The following is a 20,143-nucleotide window of genomic DNA, read 5'->3' on the forward strand; positions in this document are numbered from 1 at the left end:
CTCTAATTAATACCAAATTGTCATTTAACTCTTTCATGGTGGGTTATTTATGGGATTTATACTAGATGAGCATTTCATGTAAGACGTGTAATCGATATACAAATTGAGTTTGTTGGCAGTGGTTGCCAATTGTAGGATGTTGATTAACTCCTTTGATTTTTTTTTGTTTTTTGGTTTATGACCAGGTATTACACAGGTTATCCTAAGGATCTTGGGCCGTCAAGGGTTTTGCATTTTACTTCTGAGCGCCAATTTGTCCAACTTATGCATGAAGGTTATCCTGTGGTTGTTGCATTTACAATCAAGTGAAGTATTCTATCTGTGACTTGAGCATCCTGTTTTATCATCATTTTTGAATGGCATACTTCCTTTTTTTAGGAAGCTAATCTTTTAATTTGTTTTAAAGAAATACCGCTTACCTGTTTTGATATTTACCTTTACATTTACAGCCGGATCAACTTTTATCCACATGGGGTTTGAATTTCCTATATATTGTTATTTCTTAAAGGATCAGGATTACATTTCCTTTGAAAGCATTTCTGTTTGGACATTTCCCTTTGAGAACCATAATTTCATTTGTTTAAATAAAATTTCATTTTTTCAAATATCGTGCAGGTGCAATTATTCAAAACATCTCGATAAAGTATTGGAGGAGGCTGCTGCCGAATTTTATCCTAATATAAAGTTTATGCGCGTAAGATGGTTCTGGATGTGCCTAAATCATCATTTTTGCATCATACGTACATTACTTTATTTAATTCCATAATCTTGTACTTTCCCCAATCCCTTTCTTAAGGATGTATGCCTAGCCAGAGGATTGACCCTGCAGTCCATGCCAGGGGTGGCATTTTTAATTATTCCTGAGATTATTCATTTGATCTGTTTGGGTCACATTTAATTTGGAGAAAAATTTGGTCTTTAATTTTGGGTTGCATGGAGGATTGTGGTTGTGGTTACAATTTCTTCATTTTATAGTTATTTTCTGGATTTTTACTGATTTCATTCAATTTAAGTGGAATGCCTGATCCTGTGTCATTTTCTTATGTTAAAGTGATTGGATTGTAATGCTACCTGAATACTCATTTTTGGCCAATGTATCAATGACTGACTATATAAGATATAGGGAATGGGTGAGGTATATGACACTGATATGGACATATACTTCATAGTTCTATAGCATCATTTATAATCCTTATTCCTATAACCTGCACTCTTATGATACAGATGGATTAGAAGTATAGGAGAGTAGATTTATATATGCACTGATGCTTCAATAACATGTTTTAAGACTAATCTGTGCACAAGTACGAAAGTACAATACCGGCTCCCATAATCTATAACTGACGTAATAATCTCTAGTAGTTCATAGGACCTAGTAGGAAGTGCCATAATCCCTTCATAACTAAAATATAATCTATATTTTCTAAAACATTTACAATTTAGAAGCACAAGGGAGCTATAAATTATTGGTGATTGTTTTCTGTAGGCATTTTTTCTTGAACTTAGAGATTAGTTTCCATAAACTGTATTATCCAATGGATGTTGCAAATGCAAATCCTCAAGGTCTGCTTCCTTTTTTAACACAATACAAATGTTGTTGGAACTTTTACTAGTTCTGATCTTATTGTGTTTTTTAGGTGGGGTTTATCTAGGTATGCTAAATAAGAAATATGATAATTATTCACGTGCATGGGAACCTCATGGTCCTCTTCCTTTGCTAACCCCATTTAAAGTCTGTGGGACTTGTGCTTTTCTCTGGCATAATTGAAATATAAATCATTGCAAAGATTATCAGAATTTTCTTAGATTTTTTAATACGTAAGTATGTACACACTGAATATGAACTATTAGTGCCTACTTTATATGCATATGCAAGTACATACTACATGTATGTATGCATGCATGTATGTCTCTGTGTGTTTTGTAACATATCATATCGTTGGAATATTTCCTTCATAATGTATCTGAGCATCTTAGTAAGATGGATCCTTTCTGCATATGTTATGTTACCTGGCATAAATTATACATATACATAGTGGACATATTTGCATGCTTCATTCGAAAATTTTGTTTGTCATAAGCATAGCTGATGGTACCCTCTGATATCTTCTTAGGTTGAATGTCCCAAGTACCCAGGATTTTGCATTTCACGACAAAGGCAAGATTATCCTTTCATCGAGATATTCTATAGTCCTGAACAGGTAACTACATTGTTGGTACCCTGGTCTATGAGATACATGATTGCATGCATATACACGTGCACACATGAGAATGAAAATTATGTCTGTGCATACACACATGTAGGTTCTGTTATGCAAATTTTGATGTTTGGCTTTGCAAATATTCGTCAAAATGACGCCCCTAGAATCATTCTTGCAAAGGTGCTCTTTTGTTATTTCTTAGGGCAATAACAAAGAATTATGTAATGGCTGGATCACCTAACATTTCATTTGCCCCAATGTGACTGTTCATACTTATGTTGGTAGCATGTGCATGGGGTGAATGATGGACAATGCCCCTCAAAGCTATTTTTAACACGAGGGCAAAGGCATTATTGTCCAAGGGCATGTTTGATGACATGAAATATCAGATCTAGAAATTAAAAGTTCCAGTTCTCGTAGCACTTCTTGTTTATTAACAGGAAGTGCCATAGGAAATTGGATTTAGAAAGTTCTAGGTTCAAAAAAATGAGAACCTGCAACTTCACAGTCAACATTTTCGAAAGGAAAAATGATAACCTGCAACTTCCAACCCCATGAAAGTTCACTTGTCTCATTTTTTTTGGAAGTTCGCCTCTCGCCTTTTTTGTAGCTTCATGTGTCCTTTCTCTCTCGAATTCTCGTCTCTCTAACTATGCCCTCGCTCTCTCTAGCTCCTCTCTCTAATTTTTTCTTTTCTCTCTCTAACTCCTCCCTCTTTAACCATGCCAGTTCTTTCCTGACACTTTCTCTAACCATGCCCTTTTGTCTCTAACACCTCTCTATCTAACCATACCCTTTCCTGACACTTTCTCTAACCATGCCCTTTTCTCTCGAACACCTCTCTATCTAATCATGCCCTTTTCTCTCTAATACTTCTCTAACCATACCCTCTCTCTCTCTGAATCATCTCTTTCTAACCATGCCTTCTCTCTCTCTCGTTGAGTCCTCTTTCTAACCATGCACCGTCTCTCTCTCTCTCTTTGTGAATCCTCTCTTTCTAACCATGCATTTTGTCTCTCTTAACACTCTTAACTCCTCTCTCTCTCTAACCATCTCCTTTTTCTCTTTAACTCATATCTCTATTAGTGTCCTTTATCTCTCTGAGTTCTCTCTCTCTCTCTCTCTAATCATGCCCTTTCTTTATCCTCTCAAAATGTTCCCTCCCTCTTAACTCTTCCTCTAACTATATCCTCTCTCTCCATTTTCTGTAATAGTGTACTCTCTTCTTTGAATCCATTCCCTTTCTAAACGTGTCAGCTCTCTCAGTCTCTCTAAGTTCTCTCTCTCTCTCTCTCCTCTCTCTCTCCTCTCTCTCTTTTCTCTCTCTCTCTCTCTCCTCTCTCTCCTCTCTCTCTTTTCTCTCTCTCTCCTCTCTCTCTTCTCTCTCTCTCTTTCTCATGAACCTTGATCTCTGTGAAGCTTTGTTGGATCGATGCGGAGTCTGATCTTGTATTCGAGAACTTCCAATTAGATTATCAAAGAAGTATTCTAAAACTTTTTGGTACCAACAGTTCCAGCTTCTAGGGAACTTGAACTTCCAAGTTCTAGTGAATCCCCGGCTTCTAGCTACCGGAAAAAGTTCATATAAGGTGCCAACCTTATACTGTAGAAGTAAGGTATACCTCAAAAATCCCTTAGAAAGGGTTGTTTTGATGCTAGAAAACAATTCATCTCGACCTAAAGCAGGTGTTGAAAGGTATTCTAGCCTCAAAGAGACACCCTCAGAGGTATTGACAAATGGGGTGACGGTATTTGGGAAAGAACCAAACTTCGGTTGTCGCAAACGTTCGGGCAGCCAAGTACTTTTCTGCTTCCCCTCTGAGCGGAGCGTCTCCTCTGCACTTCATTCTAGACTACAGCCAGCCAAAGGGGCCATGTTTTCCATCCTCGGTCCCAAAAAGTCAGAGCTGTGCAACCCTCTAACGTTTGGATCTACCCTCTTAATACCCCACTTCATGCCTGGCGTTCACATACTTTCAAACAGATTGGAGACCAATGTGGAGGCTTGGTCTCTGTAATGCAAGTCCACTGAGTACCTCCAAGCAGGATCAATCCAGCCCCTTGTCTATTCCGTTGAGCCCTCTACAATCCATAGAAGATATGGCTGGAAATCCTCTCTATTAGGTACTGCATGAACATCTCCTGGGATGATGCTTCAGCGAGCTTCTCTTGCCTTTCTCAAGACCATATTGGAGATTACAATAGGTCTCAACATTTGTTTTGAGTTGACTATTATAGTCTGCAAGAAGGCTCGCAATACCCATCTCTGTCTAAGGCCACTCCCTCAAGGTCCTTACAAGCCCTGAAGGGAAGGTGATTTGGCTCCACCCTGCATCCCTCCCTTCAAACCCTCAGGCTGCCTAACAACCCCCCATCAAATTTGCAGATAGCTGCTCCCTTTGTAACAACTCTAAGAGGATATCATCAAAGTATACCACCATAAACTTTCTTATATAGGAGGATATCATCAAAGTATACCACCATAAACTTTCTTGTATACGGCTTCAAGACTTGATTCATGAGCCTCATAAAGGTGCTAAGTGCAGTTGATAACCCGAATGGCATAATGAGCCACTCATACAATCCCTCTCGCGTCTCAAATGCGGTCATGCATTTATCACCCAGCATGATTCTGATTTGATGATAACCACTTCTCAAGTCTATTTTAGAGAAAATCATAGCCTCCACCAATATGTCCAATATATCATCCAAGCGCGGTATTAGAAAGCGGTATTTTATGGTGATTTTATTAATCGCCCTACTGTCCATACACATGCCCCAGGAATCATCTTTCTTGGGTGTCAACAATGCTGGTAACCAAAGATCCTCTCGATTGTGTTTAACCAGTCTATAAAGTCATCGGGATGCAACTTTCCCTCAAAATTAGGAATATCTACTTTTCGATCTATGGATTTTGAGTGCTGCCTATACCTCTGATCATATTACTCTTCACTCAACTCATCTCGCGAAGCTCTATCATGAAAAGGGTTGTACTCGACATTGTCGTGGACGGACAAAACTTCATTTTGCCCATGATCAATGCATGTAAGCCGCCTTGTAAGTTCTTGAACTTGAGGTCTTAGATCCTCTATCTCCTGATCCCACTCATCACGAGGTAAGTCCATATGAATACCCCTGCCTCCACCTCTTCTTATTGCCATAGGTTCACTGCATCAAAAACCTTAGGCATAGAACCAACAAAACTTAGCTGAAACCGGCAAGTTCTAGGCTGATTTGGCAAAACTTAGCCTAGAATCAGCAAACCCTTGACAGGGTTATGGATTCCAGCTTTGTTGTTGAAGAAAACTTAGATTCTGATACCAATTTGATGCAGGAAAATAGATAAAATAGACAAAACAATTCAAAACACCATCAAAATGGGCTAGATTTGAGTGGCTTTAGCTTTCCTTGCACAAAATGTGACCTCAGACATGGTTTGCTGGTACTATTCACAGTTTGTTTTTACTGTTCACACCTCAAAAGTATTAGAAACCTTAATACTTCAAGTCTAAGTTAAAACATTATATAAATACCCCATAAGTCTCTGCACTTAAACTAAAATCGTAAAAGATCCCTAAATTGCCCCTAACTTCAATTGAAACACCGGAAATAACTAGAAAATATAAAAACAATAATAAACTAAAAATAAATTCCTTCAAAAAGTCGGCCTTCTCCTCCCGGATCTAATTACGACCTTGTGATGTGGATCATCATAAAGAGGGTTGTCAAAGTATGGATTGATTGGGTCAAAAAGCTCATGGGAGCTTTCTTGACTAGTCGAAGGATTACCTGGTGCATCAATCCCCTTCCATACTATTCCCTCATACTCCCCCGTGCCTTATCCTTTGAATACTCCCTCGTTACCTCTCTCAGATGCCATTACAGTCATCTTGATAAATGCTACTTCCTCTACTCCTTTGGGCCCCCTACAACCTATCCTTAGAGCTCTCGAGCTTAACCTTATGGACCAGATCCCATATCCCACACCCTACTGACTCCTCCTCCACCACCCCCTTTCACCCCACCTTCTCACCACAGCCTTCCTCCCCACCCCCACCCTTGAGACTTCCAAGAGTATGCGGGCCCCAGAACCTCCTCTTTTGCCTACCACTCTCGTACCTCCTTGCAACTTTTTGCCGACTTCTCTCCCCCGCCTGCCCCCATCCTCAAAGATAGTCATAATTTCCCTGAGGTCTTCTCCTCGCTGACCCTGATTCCTCCTGATGAATCTAAAGCTGAATCCTTCCATTCAATGGATTCCGGACAAGTCGAGAACGTTATCAATGCCTAGGGAGACATTCACAAGGTGCTGGAAGTTATAAATGTAAATGCAGTAAATTAGGTATCTATGTAATTGAAATTAAATACTCAAATCATAAAATCAGAATAAGGAAGTTCTAAACTGACCAGGAGGGATCTTGGACCTATTCCTGACTACCACCTCCTTACCAAGAATCCCAATAGTGAGCCCATACAACTCTACCTCTATCGTTACTTTGTCCTGCTCTTCAGGATCAAGGTTGAGCTTTACATTGCACTGGTTGAATGCATCCATGAATCCAGGCCTGCTATGTACCGCAGGATCTGTGTAAAAGTGAGCAGGGTTAATGTAATATCCTGCTAAGTGTAGGGGCTTGGTAGTTCCATTTTTCTTCTATAATCTTCAAACAATCCTCATATTTTTTCTCATCATGCCCAAAAAATCTCCTGATTTCTTCATTTGCATCCGTCATGGCTTTATAGATGTGCCCCATAGCTGGTTTCTTCTTTGCATCAACCATCTTGAGAACCTTTGCTAAAGGGTGAAGGACATACAAGCAGTGTTGTCAAATTCTCTTTGCTTCGGCCGAAGAGGCTAGAGTCTTCAGATTTTAGGCCTAGACCAAAGTGAATTGAAGCCTAGTGGTGCTGCTTCAGTCAGATTCGGGTCTGCTTTGGGTAGATTAGACTGAAGTTTCGGCCTCTTTTGTCCAAGAAAAAAATCTCTATAAAAGATTTTTTTTTTTTAAATTTTTATTTAGAAAATTTTCATTATTTTTATATATTGGCGTTGTCGCTTCGGTCAGATTCAGGTCTACTTCAGGCTGATTCAATCGAAACTTTGGCCTCTTTGGCCACCAAGCAAATAAACACTATATAAAAATATTTTTTTATTTTTTGATTTTTGATTTTTCATTTTTCATTTTTTTTATATAATTGAATATATAAATATCTAATTTATTTATATTAAATTTTTTAAAAAATCCAAAACCTTCCCCCAAATCGGCCAAAGCACCGAATTGCTTCATTTTTCTCACCAAACCGAAGAAGACCAGAAGCGAATCTGACAACATTGCATAAAGGTATACTGGACCTTATTAAAAAATCTTGAGTCCATGATAATATCCATAACAACGTTTCCATCAACTTTCCTGGACTACTTGGATTTGGTCCAATCCTCAGATACAAACATGGTCCTCAACTTTTCCTTTTATTCATATTAGGATTGCAAGGACAAGTACGAGGTGACAAATCTAGTCATCCCAGGCCTCAACAAGTCTCTATTAGGCGATGGATTCTTTCAAAACACCCCCCCATCTCGGCCCTCTCCCTTCTCAGACGCTTCAACCTCAGCCCATACTAACCCTGTTCTGGCCCTGGTCCATTACCCTTGCTTTGGCCCTTCTTCCCTCCAGAACTTCAAGTCTCCCTCTTCTTCATCTCTGCCCCCCACCATTGAACCATACTACCCTTACTCATCTCCCTCCATTCCTCGTAGGGAAAAGCAATGGCGTGCATACCCCAGTAGGGTGCACCTATCACCAGCCTCTCCCCTCCCAACAATTCTCCTCAACCCTCTCAAACCCCATCTACCTCTACTTCGCCCCCCATAGACCCATCCTCCCAAAATCTCTATATTCCCATACATCCTTATCCCCCACATCCTTCCTCAATATATTGACTGCCCTGGATTCCCTGCCCCTAGACCACTCTCCAACTGCACCCCCCCGCTCCCCCCTCTCTTTGTCTTCTCTGAGCCCTGTCCAGAGGACCCCATCCCAGCTCACCCTTTCACCTCTACCCTACCCTACCCAACCCTCCTGACTCAGCAATCCAATTCTCAGACCTGGACGAAATGGTTCCCCTTCCCCCTAGAAATGAGTTTGGCCCTTAATGCAGCTCAGGCATCAGATGGTCGCCTCCCCCCTGTATCCCACCTCTAAACTTTTTCTTCCCTCCTCCCACTCATTCACCCTAACACCCCAAGAACCACAACACAATATGGTTTCTGCACAGTCTATTCCAGAGTATGCCTTCTCCCCTCGTTCTCACTATCCTCCCTCTACCGCAGACTTCAACTCAGACATACAGTCCATATCCTTGGCAGATTCTAGGGAAATTGATAGAATGACCGTGCTGAGCCCCTTATGGTAGATACTATAGAAGGTTGTGGCCTTGCCTTAGATGGAGAAATCTCGGAAATCTCGGCACATCTTGGCACATCTTAGAGCTGCAGCAGGAGTACCTCAGTTCCATGCCAGCTATCACCCTCAAGTTGATCTTCCGTGAGGCCAATACAACAGCAGATATACTAGCAAAAGAACGCGCTCAGTTAGGCCAAGGTACACAGCCCAACCCTTAACTCTTCTCTACCCTCTCTCCTCTTCCTTACTTCCCCCTCGCTCTGAGTACACTCTAATTCTCACTCACTCTTCTATCCCCCAGCCAGGGCCCACAAAGGTAAATTTGCCCCCCCCCAAAAAAACTAATAATAAATAAATAAATAATAAAAAATAAAATAAAAAAACAGGTAAGGGGTGAGGGGTAATAGCAGCTGGCTCATTGAGGAAGGAAAAAAAAATAAAATAAAATAAAAAGGAAGGGGTGGGGAAGAAAAAGAAAGAAAAAGTTTGAGAATGGGACTATTTCTCTCTCCTCCATTCTCATCCATATTCTCTAGTTCTCTCTCCACAGCACTTTTTCTCTATCTTCTACTCTACCTCTTCACCCTGCTTCTCACAGACATCTCTAGTCTTTCTTCACCATCTCTTCTCACATTCATAGCTCTCTTCTCCCCATTCTTCTCTTCTCTTCTTCTCACTCTTCCCCCCTCTTCTTCTCCTCTCCCACTTACTCATCCTTCTTCCCCTCTCCACTCTTAGACAACCTGTTACAATTCTCTGGGCATTTGGAAGTTTAACTTATCTTACTGGGCTTTCCTCCCTTTTCATCTTTAATCTACCTCTCTTAACCTCTTTGCCACCAAAACCCACACCTCAGTCAACCCTCAATATCCCAAACTTTAACCTCCGGAACACGACCTGCTCCATACTCCCTATCGGGAGTTTCACAACCCATCTCTGTCTTCTTACCAACTCTTTCTGCGTTTTCATCCCTCAACTCCTTCACCCTTACATGCCAAATATGCAATATGGTTACTATCTCAGACTCCATCTTTGCCTGTGCCCCGTCGCCTTTTACCACTTGACCAACGGGAAGCCACATTGCTGAAGACAGGAGCCAGACTCCAAATCTCAGCACCGTGGGTTACTAATATCAGGGACCAGCAATCCTCCCACAGGCCATCAGGTCCATCTTAGCAGAAGCCCAGCCAGACCTGACAGCATTCCCCATCAGAAAATCATGAAGACTTTCTCAGCAATGTTTTCTCACCTTGAAGACTTTCTCAGCAATGCTTTCTCAGAATATCATGACGACTTTCTCACTATGAATGTGGTGCTTTTATTTCTGTTTTGTTTACTTTCACTCATAATCGCTGTATTATCTTATGCCTGCTCTTTTTTTGGTCTTACTCTCTCCCTCCCCCCGAGCAACTACGCTCTCTTGGTTTAGATTCTGTTTTTTTAAGCACTCAATAGGTGGGACCACTCCTTTTTTGGACTCTCTCTGTTATAATATTTGTATTTTGAGCACCCGATATGTGGGGTGTCGTAGAAAGAACATACTTCAAGTAAATTCTTTTATTAATACAAAGTTAACATTCTAAAAAAAAAACAAGTCTCTATTATCAATGAACTTCCTCATCATGGATAAGACATGATCAACATAAAATTCTTGAAGTAAATTACCCCCAATGACTCAATGTATTCAAAAGATTCAAAATAAGTAACTAAGAAGCATAATGCCATTAACATGGTATAGATTAGGTTCTTACTTGAGTGTGATTGTATATATATACTATGACTTTCTTTGCCTTTTGGATGGTTATCTGGAATGTCTACTTCTTACCAAGGGCCTCAAGCAAGAGGTCTATGCAGTGTGCTGCACAAGGGGATCAGAAAGTACGCGGCCTCTTCTCCATCAATAACCTAGCGGCCGCCATATTAGTTGGGGACATATCGGTCACTACTTGGACCGCTTTATTCTCCCCTATCTCCTCTATGCACTGATCCACTAAATTAAAAATGAATTCTGCATCATGGGACTTATTAGAAGCATCAATAGACCTCAAGAACATTGTCCGTAATGGACAATTCACCATCAAATTCATAATTCTTTTGCTCCTTTTATCAGTCCAATCATTAGTCATGACTGAACAAGGATATACACCCCACGCATCCCTGTGGGTCATCAAATAGTTATTGGTGAGCTCCACTTCTTTTATATTGGTGAGTCTTGGGGTTATGTGGCCATTTAAATGCCTTACGAGAGCTTGTAAAACTATGACTAAGTGATATGACAACTCCAGTGGGAATACCGTCTAGAGAGATCAAAGGACCATGGTCCAGAGGGGCCGAAGTTGGCAATATTGATACCAAGACTCAAACTTGGCTTTACGAAATAGGCCAAGTTGAGTTCTAAAACCCTATGAGACCTGAGCATATAGCATAACCGAGAAGGGTTTGCAGGATTACCCCCTGATGAGGTCAGAGAGATGCCCAAGGTAGTTGGCTAAGAGACTTAGTGACCCTTGTGTGTGATTGGTAAGCCTGAGTGGACAAGGGCCCAGATCCTCATCATGACCATCATATGGTATATACATATGATAGCCATATTGGGGAGTAGACATCATTGAGGGTGTTACATGTACATATCTGAGAGATAGCCCCCATGCACCAATTGCAATAAGTATGCACAGATCTGTGTGACCTAAGCTTATCCCTAAGGGGAAACCTATAGTCTATAGATAAGGATTGTGTTCCCATAACATACTGGCTGGCTTTGGCAGTCCAATCAGAACCCTTGTGATGGACTCTAAGTTATGAAAACGACTAGGTCAATTTGAGAAAGTATGTGTGACATAGTCACTAGTAGAGATGGAGTGCCTCAGTATATTCACATTTTTCTTAACAAACTTGGATCAGGATCCCATCAAATTAATTTAAAATAATTAATTTTGTATTAAATATTTTAGAATATTAACGTGAATTTTTAAAAGCCTCTGGCTATTTTATTTTATCAAAATTACTTTTAAATTGGTTAAAATTGAGTTTTCAGGTATTTAAATATCTAGAGAGAAAAATAAAATATTCATGGTCTTCTAAAAATCAATTTAATTGTTTTAAAATTTAATTTAGATGGTGGGGACCCAAGATTTAATGGGGCCCACCACATTAGGCCTAATTATGTGGAGCGTGGGGCTCACTTGTGTCATCTATAGGTCGTGCCTCACTCTTCTCTATTCCTTGTATGGTGTGGCTTGTCCATGAAGCCACCTAGGTGATTTGAAATTGCAATAGAATGTTCTAGGAAATAAGGATGATTGTTTTCAAAATAGGAAGGTGTAGAAGATTGATTGAAACTAAAAAGGAAATATACAACATATTTTCTCTACCTTAAATATTTGATGGGATTAGGTTAAGGAAGCCGAGGGATAAGGTTCTAGCGCTTTCCATTAGATCATGATGACTGATCTATAGATTGTATGATTAAGATCTCTCACCCCACAGGTCACCTTTATCACTGGTCTAGATGGAATCTCATAAGGATGACTAAAACTCTAAGAAACCCTAACCCTAGCCTTGCTTCTATATAATATCACATATGGGGTTCATCTTAATGACTCTTTAAGACTTGAGAGCTCTCTATCTCTCTCTCCCTAAAGCTGGCACGCCACCCTCTCTCTCCATATACTATTATCTCTCTCTCTCTCTCTCTCTCTCTCAAAACCAAAGAAAGAAAAGTGGGGCACGCCCCTAGGGTTTGTGATACATAGAAGGGGCATGCCCCATATAGTGTGAGAAGAAGAGGCCCCCAACTTGTATGCATGCTCTTTAATACCAAGTAGGGTTTGGCATTACTTCCCATTTGCTGAGATTCAATAAAGACTGAGATCTTGTACTCCAGCGGTGGAGGAGACCTGGTGTGAGGTGTACAAAGTCTTTGGGGATAACTTGAGACAAAGTATTGGGTAATTCTAATGGCTTCATGTTTCTTGATTCCTCATGCATTATAGTTTTGTTTGATTGTATAGAATTGCAATGACATGCAAGAGAAGATCTTAGGTTGTATTAGGTTTTATTTTTGTAAATTAAAATTGTGTTTTTGGACAAATGTAAGTGATCTAACCGGTATTGCAAAATAAAGAATGAAAAATTTTAAACTGTACATATTGAACTAGATCACGTAGGCCTTTCAGTGAGCTCCGCTTCTTTCCTAAGTGATGGCACTTTAAGCTCATAAGCAGTTTGAGCCTTAAACCCTAACCCAAATTGACCCACTACTTCCAACATAGTTTGGAAGCTACTCAAGTTAGCGGCACTAAAAGAAATGGGATATTTTTTCTAGTTTCGTAAAACAAACAAAAACAATTCAATTTACACCTTAGATATGGTCAAAATGAGTCCCCTCCAGTAATGAATCTAGACCATCCATTTAGTGGACTTCAAAATCTAGGCCTTTACAAATTCAAAATTCATTTTTTTTTTTTAAACATTGTTAATCTAATAATAAGATAAAACTATCTAAAATTTTTGGAAAGAAAAAAATCGCTCTAAGGTTTGATCTAAGACTGTCAATATTAATTGGGCTAAAACAACACTTTTTGTGATGTGTTTTCAAATTTTGCCTTTTGTGATTGTTGTATGTTTCGGGCTCAAACAAATGGCTCTAACATGGTTTTTGAAGATTGTTTCGCCATATTATTATAAAACTGTTGCTGGAAATCTCTCTCTGAAGGTTTTGTATAAAACTTAAACATCACCGTTTATAAAACTTAAACATCACCGAGATATCCAATATCTGGGGTGTATTGATCCATTACTGCAACTCTAGTAAAAAATTTGATGGGCTCTGAATTTTGGGATGAAACATTGCAGGTGCCCACTGTTGAGCTCAGAGAGTGGGGGTGATGTGAATATTCCTTCAGGATCTTCAGTGCACTCATTTTATATGAACCCATATGTGTATAATTAGGCAATTCCGTCTATGAACTGACAGCATTGATATTTTTGTTTTTTCTTTCTTTTTTCCTTTTTTTTTCTTGACTATTATTTATACACCATGATTATTTGAAAGAGGCATGGTATCAATAACTACTTTGTCATTTCTTGGACATTTCTTGGAACAGGCAGCTGACCAAAGAAAAATTGTGGATCCCCATATCACAAAATACTCAGTAAAAGTTCTCCCAGTGAGTCAGAACCTTTTGTTTTTGTTCTTTCAATTAAATCTTGGAATATGAAGTATCCTTCAAGCACCGTACTTTCCAATTTTGGAGCAAATACTAAATTCATCATCATCAGAGCCAATATCCCTTATGACTAGTGGAATTAAAAATTCTTATATTTTATATTTTACATTCGTGTCTTTTTTTTTTTGTGTTTTTCCTCCTAAAATTCTCCCAATTTTGAACAGCAGTTATGGACCAATGTTTTTATTTAACTGGAGTTTTCATGTACAAAACATCAGTTTTAGGGTAGTTGTTTGAACTTTTAGTTCTGAACCACTGGGTTACTGGTGAGGTTCTAGTTTTGAGCATGCGTTTTGTACATGATTACATCAATTAGGAACTAACAGTTCTAAACCGGTGATAAAAACACTGGTTTAGAACTAGGGGTCATTTTGGGGATATGAAAAAGCTAAAAAAGATGACACAAAAGTCGAATATAAAATATCGAAGATATTTTTTAATTCCACTACTTTTAGGATATACTGGCATAAATTTCCTTAGAAAAATACACTGCTTTTTCTTCTCTCTCTTCGATTTACATTTTATGTTGGGTTGTTTGTTTTCTAGTTCAACTATGATGTGAGTGCATATGGATTCCGTGAGTTCTTTAAGAGACATGGGATTCAGGCTTCTGAATGAAATCAAGAGGACAGATTTGTGGAGGCCCATAGTACTGCAGCTTGCAGTGTCTATATCAGCTGTCTGAGATCGGGAGAGTATTTTCTTGGTTGCTTTGGATCAAATGGAGAGAGAGAAAAGGGGGAGGGTGTTTGGGGTCACTGTATGGTATTTTTGTAAGGGAGAGGGTAAGTGAGGCTGTTAGGGAATTACCTTTTTTTTTTGTATGAGAATATAGGCGATATCTTCTATGTTTGCAAGAGGAGAGAAGGGTCGTGACTTTTACCACAGGAAATGGTTTATATAAGGTTGCAATTTTACACTATTGCAGTAAGGTGCACCTCAAATATTCTCTAAAAAAGTGTTCCGATATTAGAGAACCCTCTAATTTATTATTTGGACCTCAAAATGTGTGGATAAGAAGAAGATGAAAGAATTTTTTAGTCCTAAAAATAGTGTATCATGTTATTTAAACAATCTATTTTGAAGATTTTTAAATATTTATAGATGTGCTTGATTTATACTATTTTTTAAATTTAAAATTTCATAACTAAGAATAAAATAGATTTTTAAGAGATATGCCTTGCTTATGTAGTATGAGGGTCTCTAATGCAAACCCTATTATATCAAGAATATTAATTTTAGGGAAATTATTAGGTCCTTGTCCCGACTATTAAACATGGGTCCGCTCCTTTGTGGGTGTTAGGATGGGCGTTTTGTCCCAATTCATTAGAATTTGACAAATCCCCTTAGGTCTCAATTTAATGCAATTTTCCTTTTTTGAGATGTATGGCTTACATTTTGGCATCGTAAAAAACTTTCGGATTTTTTTTTGAATACTTTTATAGGATATTGGCATTTGCCAAATTAGAAGTAAAATAGATGCGCCAAAGGCCTGCCCAAGCGTGGACGGTATAATTACCATGGGATATAATGGGGAGACCCCCGTCTCTGTATTTTCTGGCTTGACAAACCTTGCTCCCTCGAGTGCAAATGGTCCGGCCCTAAAAAAAAAACCAGGGCTTGGGCTTCAAAATGTAGCCCAAGGGCAGCTAGGCCAGGCTAGTGACATGATAGGGCCGGCCACCTAGGCCCTCCCAGCACTTTGTCAGCCTTATGCACATAACCAAGTTATGTTGCGTTCCAAGAATAGAGCAAAGCTTCTGCAATGTTCAATTAAGTGTTTTAAAATCTGAATCGGTTCGGTGAACCGGCCATCAAGAAATACTCTCTAAATAGGTGAATGGTTGATTTGGATTGATGAATCGGATCAATTCTTTGATGGGGTAAGCAATCCATAAATAAAAAAAAAATGGAAACAATAAATAAAGAATATAGTGTAAGAACTGGGTGATCCGGCACACAATGCTCTAACAAACTTCCCAAATTACAAATAAAACTAATCGTGTCCATAGGAATCGACATAAGGATCCAGGTTGGTCCCAAATTACAAATAGTTGTGTCCATAGGAATCGACATAAGGATCCGGGTTGCTCTAGACCGCACATGATCACATCTCCCAAAATCATAATAACAACCATAAAGTTATACCCGGAGCTTTAAAAAAACAAGTGCGGTATGTATAGAGCCGAGTCTCTAAACAATCAAAGTACAGCGTACCTTCAAATAGTATCGAGAAATGTGGTTTTAATATTGAAAATTTTTGTGATAACCTGAAGATATATTTTCATCTTTAATTATAAAATTTGAAGCTTCAAAAGTAGTGTAGCTCAAGTAGATATATGAAAATATTGAAAATTAACGGTCCACAAATGTATCACAAGATGTACTACTACCAAAACTTGAAATCCATTTTTCTTTCATGTCCATACATCTTAACGTCAAGATTATCAATTTGAGGATATTTGAACATCAAAACCACCTCTTCTAGGGAAATTTTTTAGGTAGGCTCAAATTTGATTGTTTAGAGCCTCTCTGTATAAACCTTTTCCTTAAAAAATACTCACTGAAGGTGTCTACTCAAAAAGCTAGACCGTCCTACAAAGACTGAAAAACAAAAAAGATAACATGTGCACAAGTCAGCATCACATTGCATGATTACATCCACAAGAAGGCGAAGTTTCATGCATATGAGGCTTATTTGGTGGGGACACTATATTCCCAAACATGCACTCGAGATGATCATAAAAATATATAATAACAGCAAAAAATAAAAAAGCTGCACAGAAAGCTAAAATGCCACGTGACATACAATGGAACAAATTCCATACGGTAAATAGTGTTACACTTCGGCCCAAAAAAATGAAGCTCGTCACAAAATAATCGACCTCAAATGCTTTAACCGTAAAAAAAAAAAAATTAGGCAGTTCCCTAAAAATAAAAAAGGGCATTCGGAGTTACAAAGTTCGAGAACAAAAAACAAGAGACTATTGGACAATTGGCTCACTCAGTATTTTCTGAGTTCACATCTTCAGCTATCTTCTTATCATCACTGTCATCTTTTCCATTTTCTCTTGCTGCTCTCTGAGCAAGTTCCTCTCTCAGCCTTCTCAGTTCAGAGTCTTTCTCCTCCAAGGTCTGCTGAAGCACACTAACCTAGAACACAAAAACTACATCTTACACAAGCCTACTGCATTTATATTCCACTTGATCTCTATGTATTACAAAACAAACCATCGACAAGCAAGAAGTTGCAGTTAAAAATGTACCAATTCATTTGATTTTTCCACACTTTCACTGAGCTCCTCCATGTACTCGCACACTCCTGTGAAAATGGAAAATACAGGATGCAAAATATTAGTATGAAACAGCTAGAACTTGTACTTGTTTACTTCTTCAATAGCTTTGGCCGGGTTTGAGCCTCGGACAATCCAAATGTGATTATCACCCACTACCTATGAAGGGTAAAGTTCATGAACCTTTTTTTCTCAGAAAAAGAAAAAAAACGGCTGGAGCTACATCACAGACAACATAAAGCCAAACAGCGCAAAACAATTCAAAGCAAACATATTCTTAATGATTTAACAGCAGTGGAAATCTTTAGTATGCTAATGTTTCACTCCTGATAATATTCTCGATCAATCAGAGCTTTTAAGAAGGAAACAATAGCATTGGTGTGTCAATTCCCTGCCTGAAGAGCAGTGATTTCAATCAAAATGATGCCTATGTGCATGCATCTCAACCTTCGAAATTTTTTTATCATTTTGGAAATCTTGTTTTTGTCAAAAATAGGAATTTCTAAAGATCGATTTTCAGTTGCTCTAGAAGTGGTGTTTCCATTGAAGCGCTCAAAATGCCAGATATTCCAGAATTGAAATTTCGACATCCTGTAGAATTCTTCCCTTTTGAGATTTTTTAATTTCTCAATTTTTTCTTCGTCGACGAAACATTTTTCTTGAAACACATCACCGTGCTTTATAATTTGTTCAGAAGTCTTAGAGGAGTTTTTTGAGTTTTCTTAAGCATGCATCATGATAACATATTCATCGTGTTTCTCTAACTCAGTCAGATTCAGAGATTTAATTCATATTCAATCTCATCTTCAAAGAGTTCTTCTCCAAAGAAAATTTCAAAGGTGTTTTGAGAAAGAAGGTGAATTTGAAGGAAACGCATGCAGAAGAGAAGGAAGAAGCAGAGGTTTTACAACAAAAACATAAGACAGCTGAAGGGAAAGTAAAAAACTAGGACTAGAACCGTAACGCTCGAACTTCGAGTGAAACTCTGAATTTCAATGCTTAAACTGAAAAACTGAGTCCCTATTTATAGAGTGGGGTGGATTTCAAACCATTACAACACGTTTAAAGTCCGCAATAATGGTGATAGATGAGCCATTATTGGCGTAGGTGAGCAATAATAGAGGCGGTGAGGTGTCTAGTCAACCTTGATGAGGTGTCCAGTCAAACTAATGAGGTGTCCAGCGTTCCATTATCGCAGCCTGTTGAGGTGACCAATAAATGAGGCGAGTACACCATTATGAGTGTGATGACATCAACGCTTGCGTCATTGCTTGCGTCATTGATGACGTCATGTTTTGCGTCACCGCTTGCATTATCAGGGATACATGTGCTGGATAATTTTTGCAGTCCGTCCATCCTATAGTTTTTCCATTATTACCTTTACATCATATTGGCAATATTGGAGTTTTCAATACTGTCTAAATTGTCACTACTAGCAAAGGAATTGTTTTTCCATCTGTGCAGAAATGTATCTTGAAAGATCTCAAGGTGCTCTTCAGCTTGATTAGCTAGGTCAGAGGGGAGATCCATCAGTACTGTCGTAAGATAAAGATTTAGATATTTTTCTAAATCTATATCTAGTTCTTCCTTAGCTGTGTGAACTATCGGAACATCTGTTACAAACAATCTTCTGCCGTCTATAAATTTTGTCATTCTTGTTTCTTTTATAGCATACAATTTTTGGTGAATGCTATTAATACTTTTAACGGCATATTCAGTGATGTCTAGATTTTTTATCTCTTCTTCAGTTACAAGTTTTTCTTCAGAGATATAAAAATCCATCTGATGTGTGTTTCTCAATTACCAAATTTGATATGGCTGGTAGAATTTTTCTCTAGCGAACCATCCAGTGGTGCTAGTTATGTCGAATGTCAAGTGGTTTTTGTGTATCCATGATTTGGAAACTCTGTAGACCAAAATCATGATGAAATTGGGCAGGAATTTAAGAAATAGTTCATGAAGGTGCTCAAATATGATTTTTCCAGTAAAGCCTCATTCCACAATCTCGACGTAATCATAGTTTTGATTAAAGTCGAGACACAAAACAACTTTTATGTTTTGGTGTGGGTCAAGATAGAGATTTCCAATCTAACGTTCCAGGAGTTCTGGAATTTTCGAAAACTGACCTCTATCCACCATTTGAGATATTTTAGAAAATATATAGGGAAGTTTTGGTGAAAATCTTTTTGTAATTCTAAAACTTCTTTGTTAAAAAGATTTTCTAAATTTTGGGTTTGAGCAAATTGGTTATTTACTCAAAACCATTCGTTGTCCTCCCTGTTTAGGAGTGGGCGTTTTCCTTTGTCGATGATCCTTGTTTAGGATAGATTGATCCTTGTTTAGGATTTCCTCTTTCGACTGATCCTTGTTTAGGATTTTGTCTCTGTTTGTTGACGAATCCTTGGTTAAGATTTCGTCTGTCTGTCCATCCATCCTGCTCAAAAAGTTAGCTAAGACATTGTTAGCACATTTGATGAACTCAACAGTAAAACTATACATTTGCAAAAGGTTCATCCATCTTATGCGTCGAAGGTTTTCCTCCCTCGTTTTATTGGACAGGAAGTCTTTGACAGCTTTATTATCTGTTTTGATAATAAAATTTTCTGGCGCAAAGTATATGTGAAATCTTTTTACTCCACGTATAACTGCCACTAATATTTTTTTGCAGATCATGTAATTCTGTTTGTTTGGTTTTAACTTCCGGAATTGTATCCACATACAAGCTCTTTTGATGAACCTTTTCAATATAGATGTCAATATGGTTTATCCTCGCTTTTCAGGTACGGTTTTAACTTCCGGAATTGGATCCTCGCTTTTGACTTCCGAGGATAAACCATATTGACATCTATATTGATATACATTTGATATACCTTTTCAATATGGTTTTAACTTCCGGAATTGGATCCTCGCTTTTCAGATGAGAATCCATATTGACATCGATACTTATGTTCTATAAGTATAGGTATATCAACTTTATCTCCTTTTTGAGTTAAAGTTATTTTTTCTGAATAGATTTC

At 38.5% G+C, this 20,143-nt stretch overlaps 2 protein-coding genes across 15 annotated transcripts in view; one reads left to right on the forward strand and one right to left on the reverse strand.

The window, feature by feature from the left end:
* Positions 1-14,883, forward strand: part of LOC18430765 (Thioredoxin superfamily protein) — a 28,621-nt gene extending 13,738 nt beyond the window's left edge. For 8 of the 13 annotated variants that reach the window (XM_088863542.1, XM_011623772.3, XM_088863544.1 and 5 more), the window contains 5 exons: positions 186-305; positions 616-694; positions 2,115-2,201; positions 13,711-13,773; positions 14,380-14,883. In XM_088863542.1, coding sequence (XP_088719668.1) covers positions 186-305; positions 616-694; positions 2,115-2,201; positions 13,711-13,773; positions 14,380-14,451 — 421 coding nt within the window. In that variant the 3' untranslated portion in view covers positions 14,452-14,883. Of the gene's footprint in view, positions 1-185; positions 306-615; positions 695-2,114; positions 2,202-13,459; positions 13,774-14,379 lie in introns of all 13 variants that reach the window. The other 5 variants (XR_016053102.1, XR_016053100.1, XR_016053097.1 and 2 more) reach the window with 1 other exon arrangement.
* Positions 14,884-16,616: 1,733 nt separating this feature from the next.
* The window catches only part of FIP37 (FKBP12 interacting protein 37), a 60,330-nt gene continuing 56,803 nt past the window's right edge, over positions 16,617-20,143 (reverse strand). For both annotated transcript variants that reach the window (XM_011623774.3, XM_006840910.4), the window contains 2 exons: positions 17,100-17,155; positions 16,617-16,986 (listed from right to left, as the gene is read on the reverse strand). In XM_011623774.3, the coding sequence (XP_011622076.1) occupies positions 16,834-16,986; positions 17,100-17,155 (209 nt within the window). In that variant the 3' untranslated portion in view covers positions 16,617-16,833. The remainder of the gene's footprint in view (positions 16,987-17,099; positions 17,156-20,143) is intronic.

This window comes from Amborella trichopoda, chromosome 3 (genome assembly GCF_054954075.1).
Source record: "Amborella trichopoda isolate Santa Cruz 75 chromosome 3, AtrichopodaSantaCruz75HAP2 v2.0, whole genome shotgun sequence".
In the NCBI taxonomy this organism is placed as follows: domain Eukaryota; kingdom Viridiplantae; phylum Streptophyta; class Magnoliopsida; order Amborellales; family Amborellaceae; genus Amborella; species Amborella trichopoda.